Source organism: Suillus bovinus (assembly GCF_016758785.1).
Source record: "Suillus bovinus strain UH-Sbo-P2 chromosome Unknown EDB93scaffold_2, whole genome shotgun sequence".
Classification (NCBI taxonomy): domain Eukaryota; kingdom Fungi; phylum Basidiomycota; class Agaricomycetes; order Boletales; family Suillaceae; genus Suillus; species Suillus bovinus.
Window position 1 is genome coordinate 144,606 of NW_024542058.1, and position 27,161 is coordinate 171,766.

Sequence of the window (27,161 nt, forward strand, 5' to 3'; positions counted from 1 at the left end):
GAGGGGGAAGCAAGTGTACATATAGGAAAAACTTGTGACGCGGGTTAGGATCAGACCGAGACCTTGCTCAGGTTAGTGCCTCGAGGCGTTTTCGAGGCACTGATCGGTAAATCGTAAACTTAGCCAAGACTAATTATAATACAGGTATTAATCAAAATCACAATTCCGACAACCCTTAATAATAGAATGACGGTGCACATGAGCACTGCCCGAGGGCACCGGTATCTTACAGTCGTCGCAACGTTGACTATACCTGTGAAAGACCAAACCTTGACCTCCACAAAGAACGGATATCTTGTCAGCGGTGAGATTTTTTTGATACGTAAAGGATATATCCATGGTTTACTATCAATGATGCGTGGACTTCTTCCCATCCACAAACATGTTCCGAGTGGCACTAGGCAGTGTCGCTATCATGTCGTCCATTTCGCGAGTTATATGCACTTGACATCCCAGTCGACTCGTGTCAGTTAAACCGAACGCCATATCCAGCATGTCATTTTCATCGTCAGATGGCTCGGGGAGTAAATCATAATGCTCGGGCGAGAGAATAACATGACACGTCGAACAAGCAACTGACCCTTCACATGCTCCTGATGGATTCAACCAAATAAGTTCAGCTGACCAAATGACGTCAAACGAAGCACTACTCGCGAGGTACCTTCTAGGTCAATGTCATGCTCATGCGCAACTGAAAGAATGTCATCCCCCTCGTTCGCTTCGATGGTCTTCAACAGTTTACCCTTCGAATCTTTGAAATGCAATTTAATTCTGAAGCAGAGTCAGGGTCAGCTCGGGTCGTGTTTCCGATATCCTGCGTACCCAGTACCAGGATCTGGCCTAGTCACATTTCCGTGACGCTGTACTTGACGAATCGTGGTCGGTTTAATATTCAAAATAAAAAAGTGAGATACGTACTCTGCGAACCGTGTAACCATCTCCGCAAGCTGGGACTCCCTAAATTTTGTTTGTTTGACCGCGTCCAGTGATTCAAGAGCTGCACTGGACGCTCGCGGGCAACAGAAGATATTCGCACAGAGCGAAATACGTGGAAAGATGACATTAATGATGAGGGACACAGAAAGGGTGTGGACAATGTTAATATTAATATTGACAGTGAGCAGCAAATGTCAAGCGAATTATTACATAAGCTGACTTATTCGGTCAGCGTCCGCCGTGCGAGCTTGCCGAGGCATCCTCCTTTACGACGTACTACATACAATGGACGACATTTGTCATTTGGTAGGTCGATGCTAAAGACTGTAAACACGAAACTCATGAAATACGTCGTAACACAGGATAGCGACTGGTTTGTCAATGCACTCGCCACCTTTCTTATCATTGGCCTCGTTGTATCCTATAGCCCGCAGGTAACGCGAACAACATGCGAAACAGTAAACATCTGACTTTTGTGCAATAGCATCTCCGAATAATACAGATGGGCTCTTCTGAGGGCTTTAGTCCTTGGTTCCTCTTACTTGGCAGCACGTCTTCTGCCGCGGGAATGCTTAATATGTGAGCCGCCGATGGTATTGACGCTCGGTTTTTCTGATGAACCGTCTATCAGGATTGCATTAACCTGGCCTACTATTCAGTGCTGTAATGATGTGGTGCGTTCTCAGATATTGCCTGCTTGACGCCACTGAGAATCTACGGCTTATCAGAGCGTGGGGAGATGCCTAGAAATCACTGCTGGAGTAACACAAGTGGTCTTGCAGTGGGTTTTATTCACGGCTATGTATGATTATCCCTTCCAGTCTGGCAGTTTAACTAACATGAAATGCAGCCTGGTTTTATACATGATCTACTATCCCGCCCGGTTGAAATATGTTGACATTGACATCCCTGCACACGGCACTCTCCCACCTCAGCATGTCAAGACAAAGCTTTTGAGTAACGACTGGCGTCTTTCTGTGAATGTCTCGTGGGTTGTCACCATCCATCTGTTTGAGTAACCCATTTTACTTTCTGGCTCTGTATTCTGATATGTCCTGAAGTGTCCTCATCACCACCGTCACATTCTTTCTTCTGTTCACGCGCATCCAGGAGCCTGGCGGAGATGTTCCACGTCAGATATCCTTGTGGGCGACCTTTCTCGGCGTCAGCTCTGCATTACTCGCAGCAATTCAATACGCCCCACAGTTGTTGCGGACTTATCGTTCGAAGCTTGTCGGTGCGCTCAGTATCCCCATGATGATATTGCAGAGCCCTGGGGCATTTATAATGTCCGTATCTATTGGACTTCGGTGAGCAAGTAAATTCGTCGTATCTGACATTGTATTCATGTTTATGCAAGCCCTGGCACTAACTGGACAAGTGCGTTTTCGTTTGCTGTTATTATTAACATGTTAATATTGTCTCAAAGGTTGGGCGATGTATGCTGTGTCCGGCATAATGCAAAGCGCTTTATTGGTTATGTGCATTGCATGGAAGTTCCGTCAGCGTAGGCTCAAGATTGACGACTTTGGTTACTCACTGGATAGCAGCTCGTCCACTCCATTGACAGACGACGTTGACACCGTTGTTGATGAAGTTTCAGTCCCCCAGGTTGGTGACATGTCTTTCGACAGCGATTCGGAGGACGCCCGAGAAGATGTGCCACTACTGGCAAAACCAAGACGTTCAGGCAGGAGCTCTAGGTTTTTTAGTTGGCTGAAGGTATGAGTAGATATCTGGTTTGGGGGCTTTTTTCTTTTTCGTCGATAATTAGAACCTGAACTTTGGGCTGTTAGAGTAGACCTATTAGCTAAACCTACTTTCGTGTCGCAATGACAGTGCAGTTTCACTATGAATCTCAAAAAGGCAACTCTACTTTAGCGCAGTTTCGCGCCTGTCATCCACCATGGCCAGCCTGATCGCAATTCTCGACTTGAAGGGGAAGCCTTTAATACAGCGCTCGTACAAGGACGATGTGCCGTCGTCTTATATCGAGCGCTTCTTACCACTTGTACTAGACATCGAAGAAGAGGGACAGCAAGTAACACCATGCTTTTCAAGTCAAGGCATCAATTACATGCACATCCGACACTCCAATCTCTACAGTGCGTCTTGACGTGTCTTGTGGCGGAACCGCCTCCCTGATGCTTTACACCGCAGTCTTGGCTTTATCGAAACGCAACTCAAATGCCGCTGAGATCATCATATTCCTCCATCGACTGACTCAAGTCTTGATTGAATACTTCAAGGAACTCGAGGAGGAGTCTATCAGAGACAACTTCGTTATTATATATGAGTTGATGGATGAGATGATGGACTTTGGGTTCCCGCAGACGACAGAGAGTAAGATATTGCAGGAGTGCGTATGAGGCTTACTCGTATGTGTTGGGTGCTAATGCCGTCCTAGGTACATCACCCAGGAGTCCCACAAGCTTGAGATCCAAGCAAGGCCTCCAATGGCTGTCACGAATGCTGTTTCATGGAGAACAGAGGGTATAAGATATAGGAAGAATGAAGTGTTCCTGGACGTTGTTGAGAGCGTGAACCTCTTGGTAAGTGCTGCGCACTGTGCAACCAGGCTCGTCATAAATTGCCTACATAGGTCAATTCGAACGGCAACGTGGTCCGATCTGAAATATTAGGTGCCGTTAAAATGAAGTGTTACCTGTCTGGTATGCCTGAACTGCGACTCGGGCTGAACGACAAGGTCATGTTTGAAAGCACTGGTCGAAGTATGTGATCATAGTTTTATTCTCCTCTCCTTGTCTCTGATATCATTTTCATCACAGCTGCTCGTGGCAAAGCTATCGAAATGGAGGACGTCAAGTTCCACCAGTGCGTCCGGCTCTCCAGGTTCGAAAATGACCGCACAATATCGTTCATACCTCCAGACGGCGAGTTCGAACTCATGTCTTACCGACTTTCGACGCCTGTCAAACCTCTTATTTGGGTGGAAGCTGCCGTGGAAAGCCACAAAGGGAGTCGCGTGGAATACATGGTAAAATGCAAAGCGCAATTTAAGCGCAGAAGCTCTGCAAATAATGTCGAGATCTATGTTCCCGTCCCGGATGATGCAGATAGTCCTAAATTCAGAGTTTGTGGCCTAGATCATCGAGATAAGTTCCAGCTGACGCGGTCTGCTAGGCATCTACAGGCAGTGTGCAGTATGCTCCTGATAAATCTGCATTCGTTTGGAAGATCAAGCAGCTTGGAGGTGGCCGAGAATATCTAATGCGTGCTCATTTCGGACTTCCGAGTGTTAAAAGCGGCGAGTGACTTCTAATTCTCTGCATTCGCTTTACTGATTGATATGGCAGAACAAGACATGGAGAAGCGCGCGCCCATCAGTGTGAAGTTCGAGATCCCCTATTTCACAGTGTCCGGTATCCAAGTTCGCTATCTGAAGATTGTAGAAAAGAGCGGATATCAAGCCTTGCCCTGGGTCAGATATATAACCCAGAATGGCGATGATTATAGGTGAGGAGCATCCATTTCACTCCATTTGTGTGAGAAGTTGACTTGAACCATTCCAGCCTTCGAACTGCTCTTGAGAAAGGGAGTACGCCTATTGTACAGCAGATGTGAACGCATTATATTTTATTCAGGAAATACCAGTATTTCATTGGCGCTTCAATTAGGACTTTGATTTACATAAAACTCCTGAGATTGGACCAGATGTCTCTAACTGTACGATCCTATGACATCGATTGAAGTGTCCTACAAACACACGAATCATGTACAGGTTTGCATGATAAATAACAGTACGTTCTTAGCTTCTTGTTCGTCAAAGGTTGACCAAACATCGATGCGTCAACACTCAACGGACTTTCGAATCTTCAGTGCGAACGAAAGAAACTCGGGCAATTTTGGTATCGTGTTTCCGCTGTATTCTCGAGATGATTCACCGCGACTTGATTTCGCAGGCTTTTTATACTAATCACTGACGTCGCTCAAGAACACGTTTGTACAGCGAATGAGTATAAGAACAGCACAGTGCAAGACTAACGACGATTTGAATGTGATACATCAACGGAGTTATGTATAGGGAAGGAAATCATTGTAAATCATTGGAACGACGAAATTAAGCTAATGAATCAAGTGCCACAGAAGCCCAGCTTGACACCTCGGTAGGGAAAGGGAACTTGGTTTAAGTCTGATTGCACGCCATGCTATAATGTGATATTTCAACAGATGACAATGACTAAAATTCAAACCACGAACCTCGCAGCACGACGGGAAGAAGATGAGGCATTATGCGCTCACATACTAATCCTGAGGATTTTGCGCGCGCGACATTGTAGGGAGAGCTAGCTTCTCCCAGTTGTCGGCGCAGAATATGCGATTGACTGCCAAACGCTTTGCTTATATCATCCTCCAGCTGGCAAGTGATCAGGAATCGGAGGTTTCTAGGAAGCTCGGCGCCTTTCTCGACGAGAACGCTCAATACCTCCTTCCTTGCGGCTTCATTCCCCCCCATCTCCAGACCGTCGATGATTACCAGATATGGTCCGTTCCAAACGACATCTCTAGAGGGAGCGATGATAAATTCCTCAAACTGCGTCTTCGCCACCCGTGTCTTGCGCAGACTGGTCTCATTTCCCACGGCCCTCCAGAGATTCTGCTTGAACTGAGCATTACGATCTGCCAGATCAAGGGCAATTGTTGAGAAAAGGTTTGTGTAACTCCGGGTGTCGTTGTGCCTGGTGCCTCGAAAGCAATATGAGGAACCAAGGCGTAACGCGAACTGAAATCGTTCGCCAATCAGTAGCGCGATGGCGCTGCACAACTCTACAGGTCCGGACAAGACGCAGATCCTTTCTGATTGCTTACTGTCTCCAATAACCCAGCTCTGTAGGGATGAAATGAGGTCAGCCGGGGGTGCCGCATAGTGGGTCGGTAGATGAATGGGACATGATGCGGCACATCTGGCATCTATAGCGTAAGGCATATCGCGAAAATCTGCTTTTGCACCTATTTGAAACGGCATGAAGATTGAAGCGGGAAAAGAATAAGATGACTCACCAAGATCTCGAACATCTTCTAAGATTTTGAGTACAGTGAGCTGTGTAGAGACAGCCATAAAGCTCTGAAAACTGCGTTGCAGGTCTTTGAATGCATTTTCGAATTCTTTGATCTGAGATTCCACGTTCAGTACTGAATTCCTGATCACTTGCGCAACTTTTGTGAATGGCGTCCGACGTCAGCTAGAACTATGCTACTACACCTGAAAGACTCACAGCTGCCTCGAGTATCCACATAATCGCGGATAAAGAATGCACATTCAATTGTTTGCTGCACCATAGCTTCGAGAACGTTTTTTTGTTTATGCAGATGCGGGAGCGCATCGACAGTCATAACGAGATCGTAAGTTTCTTGCATAGTGTGCATCAGCCGAATCACGCCGTTTTCGCAGGCGATCTGTTGCCTGATGACCTGATAGCGATGATTTTAGACCTCATAAGCATGAAAATGGTGTGCTCGAACCTCATATCCTGTTGCCAGTATCGAATATGCAATATTCGCGTATGGGTGAAGCTAAAAGATCGATTAAGCTAGTTCTTCTGGGTGCGTGTGGTGTGCCATACCTTAGCCAGTCTTTCAGCTACCGAAATAAAGATACCGATCTTTACCAGAAGAGGATAAAGGTGTTCATCGCCGCCATTGTCTCTGCTAGCCCGAGAAATTGCATCTTCGATGATTCTCTTATCTCTATCATAGTCTCTTGGTTGGTCGGGTTGGACATTAGTTCGGCAGTACGGTTGACTGCGGCAGAAAGCTCCTGCGTGAAAGAACCCAAGGACCTTGAAAGTGACATAGACCCTGTAAATGATGTGGCACCAGCTCGTGCTGCTCTGAAAGACAGAGTGGGGATTCCATCTATGTGCACGGATGCTGCAGAGGATAAAAATGGACGTCTAATCACTGTTGGCGCGTTCATCGTTAATGTATTCGTCATCGGAAAACAACACTGACGACTGTTTTGCTGTAGAAGTTCATCGACTTCGAAGATAGCAATACCGATAGGGATTGGATCGCTTTCTTTTCCATCGTAGCCGAGAACACGAAACACGAGTCGTGATGTTTGAGAAACGTTACTGGGATGCCTAAATCATTGCGCAACAATACGACATGAAAGGACTTACAATGTGAATGTTGTGTCCCATATCAAGCACTTCGCCCCCTGTTGTCCTTGAGATATGATGTTATAAGACTCTCCGTCGTTCGCCACATGGATTTCGAGGACGAATCGATCATCCCAAGACAGCTTTCCGAATTTAGGAACGCGGTCGATGTCCAGGATAACGGCTTTCAATGCACCATCAGCAAGTGGAAATCATTGGTATCAATCGAGATATACCAGAAATGTCCAATGCATCGATTTGCTTTATGGCCAGTTCGTTATTTTTCTCGACCATGGGATCGGCAGCTTTCTCAACGTCGAAATTACCAGTGGCGGACATACCCGCAGTCTGAGAGACCTTGAATTCTGTCTGAATTCTTGCACCCCTAGACTCGAGAGTCTTGCGAACAACTGCGGAAGTTGTGAGTGGGCGGTGCATAGGCTCATAGATAACTTACCGCCGTTGGGTGCAGCGAGCCATTCCTTCACGGAACCTTCCACCACAGCTATCGGTTTGTTTTTGTGGAGCCAACGTGTCGCAAAAATTTGTAGCGAAGCATGCGAGTCGAGTTGGAATGGACTATCGAAAATACGTCAAACAGATGTACATGTCCGGCATCAACCAACCTACAAATCATATCCGTCTGTCCATCTGGAGCGTCTTTGATGACTGGGCTTTGAGGGGCTTTCCCAGATAGTGTCGTCTATAGCCACCTGAACACGGAACGTGTCATGATGGACAGAGGGCAAATCTTGCAAGTCGATGTCTACAGGAATGATTTGAAAAAATAGCGCCAAATAGAGTATGCTTGGCGGCTCACAAGAGATAGACAACTTGTTGATGGTCGACGATTGGATGGGGGAAATTCTAAAGTGAATCTCAATTTCTTGGCCTTGTGACCCATACAAGGCGATAGTCCGTGTAATGGCTAGAGGTGTGTTATATGTGCTGAAGGGGAAGCATCAACCCCCACTTACGACCTGAGCATTCCAAAAGCTTTCCAACGGTGTCTTCAAGATTACCAATCCGTCGGGAGTGTCGGAGATCACAGGCATCGACATTGAATGTGACTTTGGAGGACTCGTCGACTTTGCTTGTTGAGTGCCACGTATGGTTAATTTCCATAGAAAGCTCATGTATTGATAACTCACAAGCGATATGTCTTGTTCCATTTGTATGACCGCAGTGCCCAACCAGTTGTCTGCAACTGGTTGCAAACACTGATGCGCACGCAGAAAAAATCATCCCACGAAGTCTTCCCGACTTTCGGTAGGTTTCCATATAGAGAGATATCTGCACAATGGTGAACCTTCCGTATTCACTGCTATCATATACAAAGAAATGCAAACCAGATATCTCTATCTCAAGAGGATTCGAGTACGATTTGCTAATGGGCACCGATCAGTTATTCGATATCACCATTCACAGTATGAAGGTGAAGCTTGCCGATCACTACGCAAAGATTTACTGCGGTCAAGATCCCTGGGGACTACGTGAACAAACCGCATGTGATTTGTTAGCTAGAAATGGTAACGTACGATGGACTTGAGGTATCACAGTCATCATACCTCTTCATCATTTTTGACAGTGCGATCGTGACCTGCTTTCAGTTTCAACTTCAATGAACCAGTACATCTTGCGGCAAAGTATCATACCGTGAGTATAAAGGAGATGTGTCAGCAAGAGTCGGAGCTGAATGGTGTTGCAGGAAACTAGAAGTGAAATCAGCACTGGTATATATACCAGTGCTTTATTTCACTTGTCTTCGAATGGATCGATAATTGGTGTGAGTCAGCTGGACACATGCAACGCTCGGAGAAGCAATACCTATGAGTAGCCGGGCTATCCCAGATATCGATTCGGCGTTCGATGGATGTCCTATGATGAATGGGCCAAACATAGACCGAAACGAGGATGACACCTGGCGACATTAGTACGTTATACAATATCAAGTTAGACGCTACGTCTCGATTATGGCAGATGCCCTTGCCCAGGGCTCAGGGTTAAAAACATCTGATGCTTCTAAGTAGCGCCTAGGAGATGTGACAAGCGCCACTTCAACCAAATGACCAGTTATCTCGGAACCAGCCGCTCAGGCTCGGGAAATTTACCTTCACGGATCTGCGGCATGATCCGATTTTCTGAGGTCCTCCAGTCCTCACCTACTTGTCAATTAGAACTTGAAGGTCCTTTGGCGCATAAAGACACTCGCAGCATCTGCCCCTCTCGATGGAGATAGGCCCTTTCTTCATCAGCATGCCCCTCAGTAAGCTGGCGCTTTTCGATCGCATCAAGGGACAGCTGTGAATCTCCGCACTTCGCGCGGAACCTGTAGTATATGCAAGTTATTGTCAAGTAAGGTATAATGAAAAACCCAAGAAACTTACATTTTAGGTTACCTCATGGATGAACCGGCATGATCAATTACTTCTTTGTACGCCCAAGCAATCAATGTGCGTGCGGGTGTTAAAGCGAGGCCGCATCGGTCTCAATGCTAATGTATTGATGACTGACTAACGCTGCAGGGGCTCCAAGTGCACTCAGGGCCAGATAGAGTAAAGGCTGTTGTAGAGGAGACGACGTATAGGAGCCGGCAATCGATGGAGCTCTGATCGTGATGGAAATGCAAAATAAAGGTAGAATGCCTGCCTGAGCTGGCCTGTTAGCGTCTGAATTCCAGGATTAAACCAACCCGAGATGAGACTGCAAGCACAACGTGCAACGGGTCTCGAGGGCCACCATCTCATGGGTTGTGGCTTCAGAGCGCCTGCCATGACACATGATGCACTGCCAGTAGATTATCATGTGCTGAATATTCAACGACATTTTCATATGGAGGTGCACAGTAGGACTTCTGAGTCCATTGCGGACAATTATGAATACATCATAAGTACGAAGTTCTGGTTGTTACACAAAATATGATTGTGTTGTTAGTATAAGTGCGATTGTTGTGCTGGCACCGTGTACCTTGATAGCATCACCTGATGAGATACGACGCAAGCAAATATCCATCCCTGTTAACTTGAAAGACAATCAGATGGTTGTTTCTGTGGCACTGACGAGACACAGCATTACATAGATTATTCCCGAACTCCACACCTCATGCAGTCAGCATGTAACGGTTCTGTGCTTCTTCACTTTCCTTTAGACGCCCTGCGAGGCGTATCCAAAAGCATCCCAGTGATACATCTTGCCTCATGGAAATGATGGAATTCGAAGCCGCTGTTCGCCTACGGGATGTTGTTGATTGCTTTCGCAGGTTCCACTTCCAGGAACAGAGGGACATTCGCTTTCGCTGCAATATTCTACTATGCCGATTTTACCGTGCATTTCCACTAGAGCAGTAGCCGTTTGGAGTCAGACCTCATGGCCAAATTTTTGGGTGAAAAACCCATTCCGTGATATCCGGTTCGCACGGTTCCGAATGGCTACGTCAACGAATGTTGAGCGCTGAGCGTTCATTTTCTACCTTTTCAATACCTTTTTTTAACGGACTCTCGGAAAAGTGGAGAATAAGTGACATATGGCCATCACTTTGTACGGTGATCCCATTGGTTACTACTATACCAATACTAAGTACTCGACATCCATGAAGAGACTGATCAGACGCGCACAGGACACTCTACCGAGAGTGGTGATTTCCATTTAGTTCACACGGATGGGTAATATGTGGCAGGGTGATCATATCCACAGAGATATCGCGCAGGGCCCGGTGCACGACTAAGAACTTCTTCGTATAGGCTTCGAGGTCGACAGTCGGCAAGCAGAAAAACCGAAATCCATGGTCTGCTGGCCAGGAGTAGCAGTGAGGAACAAGATGGTCCTGTCAGAAGATTGCAGGCCAATGCAGGGAGGCTTTGAGCTCGGGGATACCACATGAGACACCATGATGGATAATGAGGGCGTCTATGATACGACTCGGACCGCTAAGGCACACGAGAACATCGCCGGTGCGGTACCAGCCACCTTCAACAAAACTTGGTTTACGCGTTGTTGTAGTAGTATAGGAAGATCATCATGATCGATCCGCAAACCTGGAGCTCGCCGCCCGCTCGGCCAGGTGCGTACCAAAATCGTTGATCAAAACGCAAACTAACCTCGGATGGGCCCTTTCAGACTTTTCAGCTCGGCGTGCAAAGCTATGCATGCATCCTTCTAATGAACCTGTTAAAGAACGGTGTATCCCTTACTGTCGACAGCTTCGACTGATACGTCGAGAGATGATGATTCGGCCATTGAAGGCTTCTCAACGTTCGATGCCGCGATCAACTCTATCAAGCACACGAACGAGAAGGGAAAAAAAGACTGACCTAAGACGTATTCAGGAACACCCACCTGTACTTGTATCAAACGCCTCCATTTCGCGACCCCTCTGGTTGTATCTGTGTCATTAACACCGGTATAATCACTTCAATTTTGCCGTTCACTCGCATTTGTAGCACTCGCTTCTCGCGACTCGTCTGTGTAGGATACTTATATTTCTAGCACCAATCGATTTGTGTTATGACCCAAAAACCGACCGTAGCGGACTCTGCCGCGAGCAGCCCGAACAACTTCAAATTCAAGTTCGATAGCAGATATAGGATTGACATAGAACAATGCACTCGGTATTACTACAACGGGATCATTGGCAAGCAGCGCTAGAAATATCGATTTAGCAACTACAAGGGACAATCAAGGCTAAGAACTCACACATCTCGGCAATTCGACCAGTGTTCTCCATGAGGCATGCGGCTCAGATCAATATCTAACCCACTGGGCATCACAAACACAGTCCCAAGAGAATAAAATGGTTTTCGAGAAGCGGGCGGTACCCAGAAAAGCAGCTGACGATGGGCTCCTACCATCCATCCATCTTCCAAAGAGACAGGATTCGGATTAACATGAGGGGTGTCCTGGAGCAGCTGGGCAGGGTTTTGCAATGCATGTTCCAAGCTTGATGCGAAGCAAATGGTGCGATTGTTCTGAGTGTTGGTCAACATGATAGTATCCCGTTTGCAAGGTGTGGCGGAACATCCGTCCAAAGAGAATGCAGAGGAGTGGATCTCAGTGTGCTCTTGAAATTGCTGTTCTGTCGTCGCATTCCAGAGCCGGACAGTGGAATCCCAAGAACCAGACACGATGCGAGTGCCATCAGGCGAGAACGAGGCTGACGAAACGGAATCGGTGTGCCCTTGGAAGGGCTCACCCAATGGCAACCCGGTTGCTGCATCCCACAGCCGGACAGTGGAATCTGCAGAACCAGACACGATGCGAGTGCCATCGGGCGAGAACGAGACTGACAAAACGGAATCGGTGTGCCCTCGGAAGGGCTCACCCAATGGCAAGCCGGTTGCTGCATCCCACAGTCGGACAGTGGAATCTGAAGAGCCAGACACGATGCGAATGCCATCGGGCGATAACGAGACTGACAAAACGGAATCGGTGTGCCCTCGGAAGGGCTCACCCAATGGCAAGGCCGGTTGCTGCATCCCACAGCCAGACAGTGAAATCATCTGAACCAGAAACGATGCGAGTGCCATCGGGCGAGAACGAGACTGACCAAACGTAAGAAGTGTGCCCATTGATCACGGTCTGAATAGCTGTCCAGTTCACAAGACGTCCACGCATCAGACGAAGAGCGTTCGGAAACCTTGCAGTAAACTTTGTAGCTATCGTGGACTTGTTGGGGGAAAATGGTAGTGCTGATACATACAGATGCGGCGTGCTGTGCAAAATCATGCCACCAAAGACCTGGACGAATCTCTGCACATCCATTGCAGTGGACAAGACATTTTCATATCCGGATTGGCCCTGTGTTTGAGCATAAGCACTCCGCCTGACACCACCACGGGATTCTGTTCTCACCTTCAGCCACTGGGTAAGGAGTGGAAGCACGGTAACTGCGCCGCTGAGTGCATTGAGAAGGCCGAGTGCCTCAATCCAGAAGAGTAGTCGCTCGTTGTCGAGGAATGATCTTATTTCCTTGGCGAGCTCATTGTCGAAGCCCGTTGCTCGGACGTGCGTAGCCCAAAATTGACAGGAATAGGACAGATGCAAGGGAATGTTTGCTGCGACTCTATCCGGCAGCCCGGTATCTTCACTATTGGGGAGGTATGAAGACTTTAAATTACACATATTGAAGCGAAGGTCGTGTTCCATCACTCGAAGTGAGGCACAAGCAAGATTGCGTTGCGAGTTCGACATCTCCACGAAAAAGTCTCCGCTGGATGATTTGTCTGTCAGAAATTCGCGGAAGGATGCATGCAGGGGTCGGATGGGGCTAGATGAGTTGGTGGTGCCGCTTAGCAGGGATCTCATATCTGCTACCACAAGTTCCACTTTGTAATGCTCGCTTGGGTCTGGAAAATGGCACCGCATGGCGTTCAGGGCATCTAAAGAGAGAGGTTTGGCCGAGCCAAGCATCTGTCCCATCACAGAATGAAACTTCGCCAGTGCTCGCTGGTAACCGGCTTCTGTGGTGTGTCTGTCCTTCCGCATGTTTTCGCCTAAAATGAATCTATACATGCCATACAGCAAGTTTTCCTGCTCTCCATGATTCTGAGACATGACATCGTTCAAGCGATCAATTGCGCATGAGCCAGTAGCGATGTCTCGGATGTAGTCGCATGCAAGACGTGCCCATTCGAATAGTCCATCAGCTTTATCGGCGAGGTCTCCAAACTCTTTGTTTCCTAGATCAGACAGCTCTTTCAGCTCCTCAGACACAAAAGTGTGGATATCGCTTCTGGCAACTGCTTCTGGAATGTTGTCCATGGATAATTGTAGAATATGTTGAGCACCGTGAAATGCATCATCGATATCACGAAGTGGGCGAGAGGTGACAAGAATCCGAAAGTTGGGAGGGAGTTCGGTGATTTTTGGAAGACCTTTGTCTTGAAGTTTACCGGAAAGTATACGGAGAAGGCTACGCCGTGTCTCGACTTCGCCGCTCTCATCTAGCGCCTCGATGACTATTAAGACAGGTTCCGCACTCGACCCAGAACACTTCTGTAGTGGTTCCATCAATAGCTTACACCATTGCTGGATGATATCTGTCGTGTTCTTGAGCGCATTTGCATGTTCGACTGTATTTGCCAATGTTCGTCTCATCTCCGGATCACGATCAGCGAGGTCACGAGCGATAGTGGAGAAGATTCTCATGACGTTTGTCGGTTTGGTTCCGGTCGAAGCAGAAACATGAACCAAGCCTTCCCAAGTCATTGAACCAGTTAGCGACTGTGTGAGCGATAGCTGATTTGCCCGTGCCCGCAGGGCCAGATAGCCACAGCACACTCTGGGCAGTATCTCTACTGTCGTTGATCCATTCAGTGATCTGGGAGAGAATATCCGCGCGCGTCCCTGGTAGGCATTGTTTCGTAGTATTTAGTCCCGCGCCTGCTGCGTAAGGCATGCCACCGAGATTAAGTTTGTCACCCAGCTCGTCACCTGAAGGGGTATAAGTGGATGGAAAGTTAGAAGCACATCCGAATCCTTACTTGTACACCGGACAAGATCGGCTATGTTTCGAAGAGCTTGGTCCCGAAATTGTTGCATAAGCTCATCCAAAGTCTTGTTGTATCGTGCAATCAGATCATTCGTATCCGAGAGGGCATTCTCCCTGAGTCTGTTCCCTGTGATAATGAAATAAGTTTACAATATGCGCAGTGCAATAGCTCGATGACTTACAAAAGCCCTTCTTCTGCGAGTAGTCCTCGATGAAATGCGCGCACTCTAGAGTCTGCTGGGCGATCCGTCCGGCAATAATGTGCTGGGATAAAATCTGGCCAAGAGTATCATCTTGTGACATGAAGTTGTAAACTTGTTCTAATTTCTCAAGAAGAGATTGTATCGATTGGTCACGTTTCGTTTGAGCAAGAATAATCTACATAGAGTGAACAACTGCTGAACGGGAGGGTGAAGCTACACGTACTTTAGATGCAGCAGACAGCACACCCAGCACCATCTTTGCGTAAGGATGTACCTATGCAGCTTGATTAGCTCGCTTCCAACCAAGAAGAGTGACCTATACATTCGCAAGATTTTCAATGACAGCATCAAAAACTTTGAGTGGTTGAAGGTATGTGGTCTGGAAATCGTCTGCGGCAGTGAGATTTTTGGGCCGTCCTCGACTTTAGATACCACGGAAGTGATATGTCCCCCGAGTAGTCTCATACTTTCCGTACCCTCACGGGCTTTCCGAAGTTCTGCATCAACTGATTTTGGATCCGGAATCTGCATGACCACCAGAATTTAGAGATGAAGACTAGATCGTTTGGCGTAAATACCTTCGAAGCAGGTTCGCCGGACGCTCCTGGCTTCACACAGCCACTAATATTCTTAGATGTGGCGGGCTTGTCATCCTCGGAAGGATGCAGACGCGACGCCTCCTCGGTGGACCTCAGATAAATTCAAGATCAAGATAATGACTACTTACCTCGATATTCTGATTCGATGAAGCACCTGCATGATCGGCGTTCTGGACGGCGGGGATTTGGCGGCGGGTACACTTGAAGTGTTTCTGCACGATATCAGCTATATTCCAGCTCCCTCACCATTCAGGTCGACGTACAGAAACTTTTTTATTCACATTCTTCTTGAATTTCCGTAGGGTTTGACGGAATCCGTTACGGGGCTGGGTCTGGATGAAGGATGCGTAAGAGGCAGCGAGGATGTTATTAGCGCTCGTCGACACCAATCTCGTGAGGGCACATACCGAGCTCTCGCGAGCAGTTGTTTCTCTGGATACAGAAACCTCTGGAGGAGGATTCGGCCTGCGGTCTTCGCTCATTGCAAACAGTCAAAAATTGGGGGAAATGTATGCAAATAATCAGAGGGAAGGGAGAGTACTTCAGTAGAACCAAAGTTTAAATAACAAGCACCCGAATACGCTTGACCACAAGCCTCAAGGCAGCGCAGCGGCGCTAATCATTCAGGCAGTGCAAGAACGAGCCAGTGGGTCATTCAAGCGCTGATAAAACCTTAGCATTAATATTGAGATGTTCAAATCATGACATCAGAGAACCGTTGAACAAACGAGAAAGATATTTGAAGTAATATGTAGTAGAGCATGCATTTACAAATCAATATACATGATCTTGTGTCACAGGAGCAAAATTGTTTCCTCTTTAGTTCCCACGGCTACCATGGAATGCATCGGATGGAACAAGCTTGGTCTTATGAGATACACACATATGTGCATGGGCGCGACGACTGTTAGCTGAGTTAGGATATGGAAAACGGGAGTGATCACAGGCACCGTGCTGAGTCGGCGTGTATTAGGCCCTGGCGTTATAAATAATCAGTAAGCGAGAAGTCGTATAATTTTGCAATTGTGTGTTGACTGCCTGTGTTCAGGTTGGTCACGAGGACGATGACCACACTTACCTTTGGGACGGGAAGTTGCATGTATGGGCGACCATGAATTTCCCAGCCCTCACAGGTGGTGTGTGGCAGCTGGTTCAAGGGGAAAATGGGAGGCATGGGACGGGTGTGTTGTGTTTCACGACAGACCGCGGCTAGTTATTCTTCTCGATATCCTTCAACATGATGCTTGATGCCACCATAGGCACAATTCGACATTCTATCCATGAAAGTCGCTACTTACTCCTCCATCTCATCACCCTTCCCGCTGCTCGCACCAAACGTTGCCCAATTCTCACTCCACCGCGGATACACGCGCTTATACAACGACATACACACCGTATCCATCTGGTTGATGGGCCCATCGAAATGTGTTTTGAAATACCCGTGCGTCCATCCCGGATATGTCCCGTCCGCCCATGTTTCGTGAACAGCTGAATAGGCTTGAAATACTGGATGTCGTCTGTGCCAGGGAAAATTTGTGAGCAAGGGGAAAAGAACGAAGAAGAGAAACAACACAAACCTGGGTAGAAGAACATGTACCGCACCGTAGCGGTTTTTTTGTGTACTTTGAACGGGTGGCCCGTGAGGATGACTCGCTTCGCGATAATACGTGTCGTATCGGGGTTCATGAACATGCCCGTCGCCACAAGCTCCGGCGCTGTTCGTGTAAATTAGTTAATCACTTATCGTCTCTCCGTTGGGAGATAGGCGCACTTTGTGGATTTTGTGTCTCACGTAGGAGCATGCATGGCTGCTTCCCGAACGCAATAGGTGCATATACGCTCGCCACAGTCGTAATGCCGTGCCATAAGATTCTGAATCAGAATAATATTAAGAACCTCTGACGAGTTGGTTATGTGTGGGGTCGGGTGCTGATTTGGCTATGTAAATTCATCAGCAAAATGGATGATCTTGCAAACAACGCACGTTGCTGTGTCACTTGAGTCGCCTGAGGCTGAGACTCTAATCGCCCTGCCGATTGTGGCTCATGCTTGACAGGTTGGTCTAATGCTGTGGTGTAAGATATCAGACGACAATACGCAGCACGTACAATATGTGAAGACCGGTGGGCTCGCCTTCATCTCTGACTATCAAGGTATTTAGGATTCTACCCTCATTCCTACTTGATTTTCTTACCAACAAAATAGGCAATACAGAGCTCTTGACGGACCCACAGATCATGATGGATCCATCAGTGAGTGATGGAGATGATATCTTTGGGGAGGGGAATATTAGTGAAGCGGTTAGTGAATTTGAGAAGCGTCACATTTGCAACAACTTCTGCAAATGGCCAGGGTTTGGGCTCAAGGCATTTGGGGCTTGAACTCAGACATTTTTTTCAATTGCAGTGGAACTCGTTGAAGTACATCTCGGATATTGAACAATTTGTCATGGACATTCAGAGCTTTCATCCATAAAAAAATCTAGATATGTACCGGACAACAGAAACAAATACACAAGTATGGTGTTCGAGGTCCGACTGCCATATGTAGTAATTGTGGCTTAGTAATTGAGCGTGTCCGGGCTTCCATAGCAACGTTACTTAATACTCGGGCAGGAGGGAAAGATAGGCTCACTCTCGACATATAGTGCCGTCCCCTTGAGATTTGACCACACAGCAACCTAGGCAGTCACACGGTGTGTATCCATCAATGTACCCTAAGGGACTGCACCAAAACCCGTAATCCGCTCCTTTGTTAAAGCCTTTGAGGTTTGATCCGCATTGGTATGTACCTGTGGATAACCGAACTAAGTAGGCAGCCTGCATGTAGTAGGCTGCAAAAGTGCCTACCCTTGGGCGAGCAGAGTAGACCATTGGGTGTTGTATCTGAATTAGATGCGATAGCTACGCCAGCCATCGCTGCGGCAGATACGACAATATTGGTGAGTGAAGTGAATTTCATAGTTCATAGTATTTTCTGGGCTGCGTAGGTTGGCTTTTATACGCGACCGGAGTCATATAACAAAAGCTTTCATGCGCTCGCATCGCCGGATGCTCGGGAATGAAACATATGCCAGCTCATGCCCTGTTGCATAGTTCTCTTCTAGTCCATTCTTTTGGTGCGGGAAGGGCTTCGAAAACCTCGATTAAGCTCGATGACTTGGTCACAATTCTATCGTCTCTGAAATGCGCTTGATTCTTTACTCATTCTAAATCAGTTTAGCCATCGTTTTCTTTTGGTATTCATGATGCGGTACCACGGCGGGCGTACAGACTATGTGCAAAGCTATTGCTAGTAGGTGTTTCTCAGAAGTGTCGTTGCTCATCGATTATTCGAATCCAATCATCCTAGTTCCTAGCAGGATTATGTCGATCTAAAATTTCAATTTCTTTGTTTTTGGTTCCTCCTCCCTCAGAAACAAGTCAAAGGCAGTGATGCGTAACTTACGGATAGCTTCTTGCCGTAGGCTAAACAATACAGATTGTCACACACCAGAGCCCGCGAGAATAATTATGAAATATGTAGGATGATCTACGCCGCGGGCTGGTACATAGTCCAAATGTCCACTACATCCACCACAATGGATGATTTGACAATTCAATTTCTGGAGAATGAAGCAGGGTTGCTAGACAACGACGACAAAACTGTGCTGGTTGTTGCGGCTGCAGCTGTCCTTGTTGGTATGGAGCTAGCTATATGATATATTCATCCTGGCAAGACCACGGCTATTTATTCTTCTCGATAATAGCAGATATCCTTCAACATGATGCTTGATGCCACCATAGGCACAATTTGACATTATATTCATGAAAGTCGCTACTTACTCCTCCATCTCATCACCCTTCCCGCTGCTCGCACCAAACGTTGCCCAATTCTCACTCCACCGCGGGTACACGCGCTTATACAACGACATACACACCGTATCCATCTGGTTGATGGGCCCATCGAAATGTGCTTTGAAATACCCATGCGTTCCAAGCGACTCCCGGATATGTCCCGTCCGCCCATGTTTCGTGAACAGCTGAATAGGCTTGAAATACTGGATGTCGTCTGTGCCAGGGAAAATTTGTGAGCAAGGGGGGAAAATGAAGAAGAGGAAAAATACAAACCTGGGTTGAAGAACATGTACCGCACCGTAGCAGTTTTTTTGTGTACTTTGAACGGGTGGCCCGTGAGGATGACTCGCTTCGCGATAATACGTGTCGTATCGGGGTTCATAAACGTGCCCATCGCCACAAGCTCCGGCGCTGTTCGTGTAAATCAGTTAATCATTTATCGTCTCTCCGTTGGGAGATAGGCGCACTTTGTGGATTTTGTGTCTCGCGTAGGAGCATACACGGCTGCTTTCCGAACGCAATCGGTGCATAGACGCTCGCCACAGTCGTAGTGCCGTGCCATAAGAACCTCTCGAATTTGTGGACATTGTTCGTGCCTTTTCCGCCGCCGCGAGTGTGTTGAGAGTACACGGGGTTCACGCGCAGCCTGCGGGGCCCGTAACACAAGATCAGGGGGTCCTTCGGGAAGCTCAGTCGCAACAGGAAAAGGATCGACAAACGACAAACCTTCGATCTAACAGAACCTTCACACTCTGTGTTCCGCTGTACGGTGAAGTGTAGGACTGTCTTCTTGTGCTCGTGTTTCAACAATCCATATAGTACAAACGGCGACTCAGAGGGCACGCTGGCTTCGTGCGGGACACCTTCAATAAAGATTGTTACGCGCCTTCCAGGCTGCAGTAATGTTTTTAGCGATTATTTGGACAGCAGCGAGATTCCCAACCTCAATACCGTTATCCTCCAATTCGCGCCACATATCCCGTTCAGTACGCTTGAAGTCCTCGAACTCAAATATCCGTGCATAATCAGCAGGCAGGTTCTCATACGGGTCCCACGGACTCGTGCGGAGGGATCGAAGCCCACGGAAGCGCGCGAACCGCGTGCGTGCAGGGACGTCTTGTGGGGTATCGATTTCATCTGGAAAACTTTGAGCATCTTGTTCTTCCTGGGAGCGCTTGCGCCATGATGTAAGTCTTGATTGATCCAATAATTGTCACTCTTGCGAAATAAAAACTTAGGAAAAAGAGGACGTACTGCTTTTGTTCTTCTTCCATGTCGAGTTCTTGGAACGCGACAACGCTTTTGCGCTCACTTTCCATGTCCAGCGCATCATCGAGTACCATCTCCTCGTCCTCATCCATTCGCCCTCCACCCTCTTCCTCATCGTCCTCATCCTGGTCCTCATCCTCGCTCTCATCTACGATCCACGAAGCTTGATACTCAGTCATACCCTTAGGAATGCGCTTGATACGCTTCGGCGTCGTGCCTTTCTTTGCATCTGGTACCTCACACTCTCCAGTGCCTTGCAGCGCACCCGTCATCTCCTCCTCCGTCGGCCATGTTTGTTCGTTCGCCATATCGTCTGCAACGTTTGTGCTCACCAGAGAGTCAGCGGAGGATGGGACTCGTTCAGCGAGGAGCACAGGCTCAGCTTCTACATCCATACCACCAGGTCTGGCATGCTTCATGCGAGGAAGTGGAGCAGACATGATCTACAACCCATTTTAATTCCACCAGACCGACCGACCGACCGACCGACCCATGACTCACCTTCGAAACTAGATAATCTCCATGGTTAGGAATATGTATGAGCCGATCGGGGCTAAGTCTTCCCCCACGAACGATACCCGTCACCTTCAACACTCCGCCCTCTTCTCGTTCCACACTCTCGCCTACCACCCACGGTCGCCCTGCGCGCCACTTGACCTCTCCAGGACACCCCTCTGCGAGGGCTCGCAGGGTGTTGAGCGAGTCTGCTGGTGCACTGAGATCGAATACTCGGCGCTGAGCGGGGTCAAAGTATTGTATGAAGGAGAGGAGGCTTTTGAGTACTGCTGGCCTGGCCTTTGCATCGAGGTATTCTGTGGTCGTTGGCGGGATAGCTGCGATGGATGTAGGGAGGCCTTGTGCTTGGAGCATGCGGAGGAGGGTGTCACCTGCAGGGGTAACTTCGATAGTCGGGGAGAGCAGGAGGAGCGTATAATCTGCGGCACGGGCTGCATCCAGAGCAGCGAATGGGTGAGCAAAGGGCACGGGGAGGAATTGGAGGGATGTTTTGAATCGGGATGCTCTGCATGTGTGGTTCGATCAGTGTGAGATGATGAAAAGGAAGAGACAGACTTCATAGTCCATATGTTTTTTTTCTCGTTTATCCCGTGTATCTCTTCATCTATGCATTTTCCGAGGGTTTCGATACATGTTCGGGTATCAATGTCTTCGGAAAGGGGGATGATGGCGACGATGCGAGGGGCGCCGTCGATGCCGCTGAAGATGCGGGTCGCAGCGACGAGGGAGGCGCGTTTAGTGGCTTGGGCTTGCTTTTGAGTGTTGCGCCTGTTTATGCGAGCCTGTGTGACAGTGCTTACTGCCGGAGATTTTGTGCTTTGGCGAGCGGTGCGACCTGTGCGAGGCAAAAAAAAGTGCAGAAGGACTTTTGAGATCAAGATCAGTAGATAATCGGTGAAGCGCACCTTTTGCGATGTCCTTGAGGGCGGATTTAGTGGCATGGTGGGATTTGAAGGGTTTGTTTTTCTGTAGTAAAACTAGATGAGATCTGATTTTGAATGAAGGAAAAGGTTAGATGGACCTGCTTGAGGGTTGATCTGTGATGGTGTGCTTCTACAACCATTGCGGATGTGCGCACGTCTCTAGGTGCAAGCTCTTCTTAAGTAGAGAGGAGCTGGTGCCAGGTTGTTAAGCTCCTGGTGAACGCGATACTGGTACTACGCGATATCGAGCCTCGAGTCCAAATCTTAGGACTCACTATATCCGGGAAGCGCCGGGCCGCAGCACTGCAAAATGCAAAATATTTTCATTGCATGACTCTCTCATGTTGCTCGTTGTAGCTATGTATATAACATCTGTGGATCTCTAATACGTCCTCGGCGGTTGAAGGAAAGTAGTAGGGTATACAAACGCGGGCTGTACAGGCATGTACCCTTGTGGAAACTGTGGAGTAACCATTCCTTGGTGCGAGTAAGCCTTTTGCATCTGTGGTGGCCATCCATACATCAGAGGCGCGCTGCCCGGTCCATAGCCCATTTCCATTGGGAGGGAATTGTGCCGCTTGTTGTACCACGATGCTGCAGGTTTTTTTCCGTCATCCACGGGCGAATCTGGGTGACGTCGGCGGCGGGAGGAACGGCCGGGGAAGTAGGCATCGACGATTTGCTCGTGCTCGACCCAGGGGAGCTGGTCGAGGCTGTGCAGAAAGCGCTTGATGCGCGTAGGTTGGGGAGGAGAATACCGGTCAGGCGAGGGAACAGTGACATAGTCGGTCACGGTGAAAGTTGTGTTGGGGTGGACAGGTTGAACAGTTGAAGAATGAGTTTGTGAATGTGAATGTGAATATGAATGTGAATGGGCACGCGTATGAGTACGGGGAGAATGAGCGTGGCCATCGAAGGAGTGTGGGTGCGGATGTGTCTCATGTGGTCCAGTCTGCTCGCTTGAGCGTTCATCAACTGTTGAGAGGACTTGAGGGACAACATCCGCTCCAGGGGAATACATTGGCGATGACGCTGCTGGGGGAGGTGGTCTATGTACAGGCGACTGCTGCTGATATGCATGATGCTGTGGCGATGGTCGCGGGTACGACGAGGGCTGGGGCATGTCCATCAGCTCTGCAGTCTGCGCTATTCCAGTAGGTGTGAGTGGGCGCAAGCGCAAGCTCGCTATATTTGGAACTTGCACATCATTCTCATGATGAGCACCAAGAGAAGATGCAAAGTCATTCGACGGCGATGGTCTGTGCGAGGATTTGCGCAGTCCAGGGAACTTGCGCAGGCCCTTGACGAAGCCCCCAACCCAGCGTCGCGCACCTTTCGACCCATCTGTGTGGTGTTGAGGAGCGTTAGAGAAATCAAAGTCAATCTCCTCATTGTCCTCCGGCAGTTCTTCCCCGTCGACCTCAGGGTCCTCCACGGTCATGTATTCTCCGATCATCGGGGAGGGCATTCTCATGCCAGGAGACGGAGCACGCCCCATCATGGGTGAGGAATGTGCCATGGGGAGCGGTTGGTCTGGGAATACGGGTGTGGGGAGGTCTACGGGGTCTGGTGGAGGCGGGTACCATCGCGCGTATGGGTCATTGATTGGGGATGGAGGCTGTTGGCTAACCCAGGATACGTCTCGAATTCGCCTGGGATTGTCATATCTGTTTCTGTGTATTGAGCCAGAAGCATGCTCCCCGGGATCAGGGTAGTAGCGTGTGTCTGGATGACCATGGTAGTCATGATGGTAGCTGGCTTCGGACATGTGCGTTGATCACAAGAAGTCGACGCTGTTACTGTCAAAGTGAGCAGTTGGTAAATGCGGAGGACACGATGTCGAGTTGTGAGACGTACTATGTATAACACAAGTGACAAGTACCGTTGCTGAGTGACCCAAGAAACCCAAACGCAGCTCTATCTGCGCAGTTTTGCGCAGTTACGATCTGCGAAACGAGATTCAGAGGAATGAGACAGCACCTTAAACAGCAAGGACGTACTAAGTATATAGTAGTCAAGTCACTGCACCACATATATCGTTCACATCGGGAGCCTAAGCTCAAGTGTCTTTCCAGAACTGAACAGAATTCCCAGTACTTAGGCATCCCAAGTACATTTTGGTAACGACTATCTTCCTAGTATGAGGGTTGATTTCGTTAGGAAGTCACTGAAGGGACAATTGTAAAATTATGCATAGTGCGCGCAGACGACCATATTAATGGTCTGATCTTATTATGCATATGGACAGCGCGCTACGTACGACGAAGGAAATTATGTATTTTCAATTGTCCTTGTATTACATAAAGGCTTAGTCGAACAGTTTGAAATTCAAATTAATATTAATGTTAGTTCTTAGTACTTACCTTACCTGACGCTATGTCCGCTGCTGTCCAAAAAATTCTTGTCGTGGGTGGTAATGGGTTCGTCGGTGAGGTTCTTAACTGATTCTGTCCAGCTATTAGTACCACTGGCAGATGGCCTAATCCAGTTCCACTCTAGGTTCTGCGGTGTGCAAGGCCGCTCTTGCGCGGGGCATGGGGGTCACCAGTGTTAGGTGCGTCTGTACTCGTTCCACTCTGTCTGTCGACGCTATATTGCATGTTCAGTTCATCTGGGACACCTTACCGCACCCCAAAAGGTCATACCCCAGACTGGGTGGAAAAGGTGCGTCGACAACTCCTTTTCATATTGTATACTCGACGCTTAGAGCCCACGAGGTAGAATGGCGAAAAGCTGACGCCATGAATCCCGACACATATGCTGATATTCTGCCTGACGTCAACGCGGTTGTGCATACCATAGGCACGCTCCTGGATAACACGCAACGCAATAAACAGTTCCACGACAAGGACTTCGTAGGCTTGCTCAAGTCAATTACTGGCATCAGCCCGGTGGAAGCACGTCATCTAGGAGGCTATGAAAAACTTAATCGCGACACTGGTAAGCCCGAGCTGCCTTCACGTCAGCGACGCGTCGTCATATGTTGTACTAGCCATCCGCATGTGCAAGGCATTCACTGCCAGTAAACCCAGCCAAGGAATCACGGATGTTCGCCCGTTCGTATACATCTCCGCGGAGGACTTTGGCAGGCCTGTTGTATCAGTGCGATACATAGAGACAAAAATGGCGGCCGAGAGGAAAATCGACGAGATCATGAGAGATCATCCACAGTATCGAGCTGTGCACGTTCGGCCTTGTGAGGATGAATCCTCAGACGGATGGTTCTAGACGCTGACTCGTCTTGTCTAGCTTTGATATACGACCCAGAGACGAGGCCGGTGACCATCCCGGCCAAGTTGTTTACCTTTTCTGCGTGGATGCACGCAGGCATGCCGTCGTTTGTACCGATGCCAGCATCCATCTTGAGGTGGCTCGGCACAAGGGTGTTTCCAAAGGCGACGGAGCAGACGCCTTCTGCATTGGTATCTATTGCCACGCTGCTGAGCGTGCCACCGATTCGGGTCGACCATTTGGCGGAAGCTATCTGCAGTTCGCTAGATCCTGCTAAAAATGTGAAGGGACCCATCGGTGTTCGGGCTATGAGGGAGCTGATTGGATGGTCGAAAGGGGGGCCTAAGACTTCTTTGTCGCAGTCTTGATAGAACATTGTCGTCTAATTACAGACTTTCACCGCTGATATTGCTGGTCCGACAATTGCAAATCCCATTAGACAAATCATGTTCTTCTTCCATACGCATGTTCGGTATCTGCAGATATGATAAGATTGGACCGAGTCCGGGTCCTTGATGGATCACCTATCAGTTCGCCTGTAGAAGAACATTGCGGTTGACAACATTGATGGTTCGCTTTGGACATTTGCCACTGTTCGGTCCAGTGTTGCTACAGCGTGTCAGAAGATGGGATCACGTTGGACCGGACAGACATGACTGAATTCATTGTCACATGAAGCTCAGTTCCGTAGAGAGGTCCGTGCTTTCATTCGTTAACCAATCGATACTACATGCAATTATCGGACTCATCTGGACAACTGTAATTCTGTTCCAGGAGAGCATTTATCATCCAAGATAGTGATTGCCGGAATGAACTGCTTTGGGACCCACGATTACGGCTGATGAGATCACTGAAAAGTTTTAAACGCTGTCAACACCATGACTGCTTTACGTAATCCTGTGTGAGGTGTTAGAATCGATTCCAAATAAGTTGTCCACCTTTCGACCGAGACTATATGCATCAGCAGCTCGTCCGTATTCAAACGATGAAAGCTTGAAGCAACTGCAGCTCGAGATATAGGACGTGAGTCACGTGGTCAGTCTGTATGACTTCTGTGATCGGAACGTTCCGGGAGGTGTATGTCATCGCAACCAACCCTGCCGCCTTCGTCAGCCACCATCACGCCGTCCGATCCATATCGTCATCCTTGTCAGCTTGCCGTTATGGCTCTAGTCACCTGGAGGCAGGACATTGAAATTGTAGACTGGAAACTGCAGACAACGATATGGTGTTGGCAGGCGAGTAGACAGACAGGTAAGCGTGAGTGACTAGAGGCAAAGATCCTGATAGCACCATGTCCATTCCGAAACTTTAGATCGGCTCTATCGATATAGACTTTCAGATAAGCCATGTTTCCATATGTTCAACTGACGCCATTAATTTACTAAAGGTTGGACCCCGCAATCGAGCTCGCGGATTTTGCGCAAAATATCCTCTGGAGTCAGTGCATTCCATTTGCTCAACCGTGAATTGGGCAAAACCAGTTGTTTTGTCCGGGGTGGCCGTGGCAAACGACCATCCTAACGATAACTTGTTGTCGTCCCATCCGTTTTGTTCGACCCATTCCGACTCCTTAAAATCAAAAGCATTTCCCTCCTGCACTTGGACTTCGTTAAAGTTCTGAACTTTTTCAGTCTTCAACTCGAGAACGGCAAATTCGGCAGCAATGTTGTTAAGCGGACCGGCAAGAATGTCAGTCCATCGGCATTATGAGGCTCGGTCGAGAGCAAAGGTGCCCACGCCAAGGATGCCTAAAGATCCTGTGCAGTCTCTACCACAATGTCAACCTTTTCACAAGTGTGCATGTGAACATGCCAACGACTAGTAGATTCCCAGCGCTGTGGTGTCAAAGGTTTGCACGACTTTTGCTGGGCGTTTCAATTGTGTCAACTGAAAGATCAGACTGTCGCATGGATTGTATTGTGCCCAGATTAGGTGCGCTCTACTTCGCCTGCATGCCGTAGAATTGAGTTAGCAAAGACTTTGAGTCGGGAATGATCAGAAGGTTTTTCCATCAAGAAAGGCCGCTCGGCCACCAGC

The 27,161-nt window shown here is 48.3% G+C and overlaps 11 protein-coding genes across 11 annotated transcripts; 3 read left to right on the forward strand and 8 right to left on the reverse strand.

Annotated features, from left to right (window-relative positions):
- Nucleotides 1-140: 140 nt before the first annotated feature.
- On the reverse strand, nt 141-1,144 carry EDB93DRAFT_274356 (ferredoxin). Its single transcript, XM_041455929.1, has 4 exons — nt 919-1,144; nt 823-865; nt 662-771; nt 141-593 (listed from the first exon to the last, which is right to left on the reverse strand). The coding sequence occupies exons 1-4, from the start codon at nt 1,061-1,063 to the stop codon at nt 349-351; spliced, it is 543 nt and encodes a 180-aa protein (XP_041312972.1). The 5' UTR covers nt 1,064-1,144; the 3' UTR covers nt 141-348.
- Nucleotides 1,145-1,168: 24 nt separating this feature from the next.
- EDB93DRAFT_1114541 (uncharacterized protein) lies at nt 1,169-2,792 on the forward strand. Its single transcript, XM_041448246.1, has 9 exons — nt 1,169-1,242; nt 1,299-1,370; nt 1,421-1,515; nt 1,568-1,610; nt 1,665-1,738; nt 1,787-1,945; nt 1,998-2,246; nt 2,297-2,316; nt 2,366-2,792. The coding sequence occupies exons 1-9, from the start codon at nt 1,222-1,224 to the stop codon at nt 2,662-2,664; spliced, it is 1,032 nt and encodes a 343-aa protein (XP_041312973.1). The 5' UTR covers nt 1,169-1,221; the 3' UTR covers nt 2,665-2,792.
- A 10-nt stretch (nt 2,793-2,802) lies between these two features.
- Nucleotides 2,803-4,730, forward strand: EDB93DRAFT_274280 (AP-2 complex subunit mu). Its single transcript, XM_041455928.1, has 8 exons — nt 2,803-3,041; nt 3,097-3,295; nt 3,344-3,488; nt 3,539-3,668; nt 3,726-4,030; nt 4,081-4,204; nt 4,254-4,413; nt 4,470-4,730. The coding sequence occupies exons 1-8, from the start codon at nt 2,843-2,845 to the stop codon at nt 4,519-4,521; spliced, it is 1,314 nt and encodes a 437-aa protein (XP_041312974.1). The 5' UTR covers nt 2,803-2,842; the 3' UTR covers nt 4,522-4,730.
- A 292-nt stretch (nt 4,731-5,022) lies between these two features.
- EDB93DRAFT_1245054 (uncharacterized protein) lies at nt 5,023-8,183 on the reverse strand (the record flags this gene model as incomplete). The annotated part of the gene is made up of 14 exons (XM_041452271.1): nt 5,023-5,105; nt 5,158-5,907; nt 5,959-6,114; nt 6,174-6,369; nt 6,421-6,471; nt 6,522-6,699; nt 6,756-6,858; nt 6,910-7,031; nt 7,080-7,242; nt 7,295-7,468; nt 7,516-7,637; nt 7,689-7,824; nt 7,879-7,986; nt 8,036-8,183. The coding sequence occupies 14 exons, from the start codon at nt 8,181-8,183 to the stop codon at nt 5,023-5,025; spliced, it is 2,490 nt and encodes an 829-aa protein (XP_041312975.1).
- Nucleotides 8,184-11,566: 3,383 nt separating this feature from the next.
- On the reverse strand, nt 11,567-12,253 carry EDB93DRAFT_1114570 (uncharacterized protein). Its single transcript, XM_041448247.1, has 2 exons — nt 11,751-12,253; nt 11,567-11,698 (listed from the first exon to the last, which is right to left on the reverse strand). Exons 1-2 carry the CDS (start codon nt 12,038-12,040, stop codon nt 11,683-11,685), a joined length of 306 nt encoding a protein of 101 aa, XP_041312976.1. The 5' UTR covers nt 12,041-12,253; the 3' UTR covers nt 11,567-11,682.
- Nucleotides 12,254-14,806: 2,553 nt separating this feature from the next.
- Nucleotides 14,807-16,045, reverse strand: EDB93DRAFT_274932 (uncharacterized protein). Its single transcript, XM_041455930.1, has 7 exons — nt 15,754-16,045; nt 15,610-15,678; nt 15,475-15,558; nt 15,326-15,427; nt 15,070-15,272; nt 14,971-15,021; nt 14,807-14,922 (listed from the first exon to the last, which is right to left on the reverse strand). Exons 1-7 carry the CDS (start codon nt 15,826-15,828, stop codon nt 14,865-14,867), a joined length of 642 nt encoding a protein of 213 aa, XP_041312977.1. The 5' UTR covers nt 15,829-16,045; the 3' UTR covers nt 14,807-14,864.
- Nucleotides 16,046-16,555: 510 nt separating this feature from the next.
- EDB93DRAFT_1324701 (uncharacterized protein) lies at nt 16,556-17,791 on the reverse strand (the record flags this gene model as incomplete). The annotated part of the gene is made up of 7 exons (XM_041455016.1): nt 17,541-17,791; nt 17,455-17,491; nt 17,331-17,408; nt 17,243-17,284; nt 16,924-17,061; nt 16,645-16,852; nt 16,556-16,589 (listed from the first exon to the last, which is right to left on the reverse strand). The coding sequence occupies exons 1-7, from the start codon at nt 17,583-17,585 to the stop codon at nt 16,556-16,558; spliced, it is 582 nt and encodes a 193-aa protein (XP_041312978.1). The 5' UTR covers nt 17,586-17,791.
- A 17-nt stretch (nt 17,792-17,808) lies between these two features.
- On the reverse strand, nt 17,809-18,694 carry EDB93DRAFT_1114581 (uncharacterized protein). Its single transcript, XM_041448248.1, has 4 exons — nt 18,564-18,694; nt 18,196-18,287; nt 17,981-18,137; nt 17,809-17,928 (listed from the first exon to the last, which is right to left on the reverse strand). Exons 1-4 carry the CDS (start codon nt 18,590-18,592, stop codon nt 17,907-17,909), a joined length of 300 nt encoding a protein of 99 aa, XP_041312979.1. The 5' UTR covers nt 18,593-18,694; the 3' UTR covers nt 17,809-17,906.
- Nucleotides 18,695-19,049: 355 nt separating this feature from the next.
- On the reverse strand, nt 19,050-22,183 carry EDB93DRAFT_1197331 (ribosome biogenesis protein tsr1). Its single transcript, XM_041450903.1, has 10 exons — nt 21,989-22,183; nt 21,873-21,933; nt 21,523-21,802; nt 20,953-21,472; nt 20,437-20,894; nt 20,126-20,375; nt 19,909-20,076; nt 19,650-19,860; nt 19,456-19,593; nt 19,050-19,396 (listed from the first exon to the last, which is right to left on the reverse strand). The coding sequence occupies exons 1-10, from the start codon at nt 22,028-22,030 to the stop codon at nt 19,167-19,169; spliced, it is 2,358 nt and encodes a 785-aa protein (XP_041312980.1). The 5' UTR covers nt 22,031-22,183; the 3' UTR covers nt 19,050-19,166.
- Nucleotides 22,184-22,198: 15 nt separating this feature from the next.
- EDB93DRAFT_1324703 (uncharacterized protein) lies at nt 22,199-24,158 on the reverse strand. The gene is made up of 3 exons (XM_041455017.1): nt 23,891-24,158; nt 23,748-23,836; nt 22,199-23,689 (listed from the first exon to the last, which is right to left on the reverse strand). Exon 3 carries the CDS (start codon nt 23,656-23,658, stop codon nt 22,273-22,275), a length of 1,386 nt encoding a protein of 461 aa, XP_041312981.1. The 5' UTR covers nt 23,659-23,689; nt 23,748-23,836; nt 23,891-24,158; the 3' UTR covers nt 22,199-22,272.
- Nucleotides 24,159-24,238: 80 nt separating this feature from the next.
- Nucleotides 24,239-25,729, forward strand: EDB93DRAFT_1114588 (uncharacterized protein). The gene is made up of 6 exons (XM_041448249.1): nt 24,239-24,318; nt 24,390-24,444; nt 24,497-24,554; nt 24,608-24,830; nt 24,883-25,086; nt 25,140-25,729. The coding sequence occupies exons 1-6, from the start codon at nt 24,267-24,269 to the stop codon at nt 25,487-25,489; spliced, it is 942 nt and encodes a 313-aa protein (XP_041312982.1). The 5' UTR covers nt 24,239-24,266; the 3' UTR covers nt 25,490-25,729.
- The last annotated feature ends 1,432 nt before the right edge of the window (nt 25,730-27,161 follow it).

Bases quoted from the DNA above. Each gene is read 5' to 3' on its own strand.
- EDB93DRAFT_274356 (XM_041455929.1), bottom strand. From the start codon at position 1,063: ATGTCATCTTTCCACGTATTTCGCTCTGTGCGAATATCTTCTGTTGCC. The intron at 866-918 runs GTACGTATCTCA...CGATTCGTCAAG, and splicing joins ATGGTTACACGGTTCGCAGA to TACAGCGTCACGGAAATGTG. The intron at 772-822 runs GTACGCAGGATA...ACTCTGCTTCAG, and splicing joins AGGCCAGATCCTGGTACTGG to AATTAAATTGCATTTCAAAG.
- EDB93DRAFT_1114541 (XM_041448246.1), top strand. From the start codon at position 1,222: ATGGACGACATTTGTCATTTG. The intron at 1,516-1,567 runs GTGAGCCGCCGA...ACCGTCTATCAG, and splicing joins GCCGCGGGAATGCTTAATAT to GATTGCATTAACCTGGCCTA. The intron at 2,317-2,365 runs GTGCGTTTTCGT...ATTGTCTCAAAG, and splicing joins CCCTGGCACTAACTGGACAA to GTTGGGCGATGTATGCTGTG.
- EDB93DRAFT_274280 (XM_041455928.1), top strand. From the start codon at position 2,843: ATGGCCAGCCTGATCGCAATTCTCGACTTGAAGGGGAAGCCTTTAATA. The intron at 3,042-3,096 runs GTGCGTCTTGAC...TTTACACCGCAG, and splicing joins CCGACACTCCAATCTCTACA to TCTTGGCTTTATCGAAACGC. The intron at 3,669-3,725 runs GTATGTGATCAT...TTTTCATCACAG, and splicing joins GTTTGAAAGCACTGGTCGAA to CTGCTCGTGGCAAAGCTATC.
- EDB93DRAFT_1114570 (XM_041448247.1), bottom strand. From the start codon at position 12,040: ATGTTGACCAACACTCAGAACAATCGCACCATTTGCTTCGCATCAAGC.
- EDB93DRAFT_274932 (XM_041455930.1), bottom strand. From the start codon at position 15,828: ATGAGCGAAGACCGCAGGCCGAATCCTCCTCCAGAGGTTTCTGTATCC. The intron at 15,428-15,474 runs GTAAGTAGTCAT...AGGTCCACCGAG, and splicing joins CATCGAATCAGAATATCGAG to GAGGCGTCGCGTCTGCATCC. The intron at 14,923-14,970 runs GTACGTGTAGCT...CACTCTATGTAG, and splicing joins TGCTGTCTGCTGCATCTAAA to ATTATTCTTGCTCAAACGAA.
- EDB93DRAFT_1114581 (XM_041448248.1), bottom strand. From the start codon at position 18,592: ATGAATACCAAAAGAAAACGATGGCTAAA. The intron at 18,288-18,563 runs CTGATTTAGAAT...CACTTCACTCAC, and splicing joins AAAAGAAAACGATGGCTAAA to CAATATTGTCGTATCTGCCG. The intron at 18,138-18,195 runs GTAGGCACTTTT...GGTTATCCACAG, and splicing joins TCTACTCTGCTCGCCCAAGG to GTACATACCAATGCGGATCA.
- EDB93DRAFT_1197331 (XM_041450903.1), bottom strand. From the start codon at position 22,030: ATGGTTGTAGAAGCACACCATCACAGATCAACCCTCAAGCAG. The intron at 21,473-21,522 runs GTCTGTCTCTTC...CCACACATGCAG, and splicing joins AAAAACATATGGACTATGAA to AGCATCCCGATTCAAAACAT. The intron at 20,077-20,125 runs GTTGGGAATCTC...ACATTACTGCAG, and splicing joins TGGAGGATAACGGTATTGAG to CCTGGAAGGCGCGTAACAAT.
- EDB93DRAFT_1324703 (XM_041455017.1), bottom strand. From the start codon at position 23,658: ATGTCCGAAGCCAGCTACCATCATGACTACCATGGTCATCCAGACACA.
- EDB93DRAFT_1114588 (XM_041448249.1), top strand. From the start codon at position 24,267: ATGTCCGCTGCTGTCCAAAAAATTCTTGTCGTGGGTGGTAATGGGTTC. The intron at 24,445-24,496 runs GTGCGTCTGTAC...TTGCATGTTCAG, and splicing joins ATGGGGGTCACCAGTGTTAG to TTCATCTGGGACACCTTACC. The intron at 24,831-24,882 runs GTAAGCCCGAGC...ATGTTGTACTAG, and splicing joins AAAACTTAATCGCGACACTG to CCATCCGCATGTGCAAGGCA.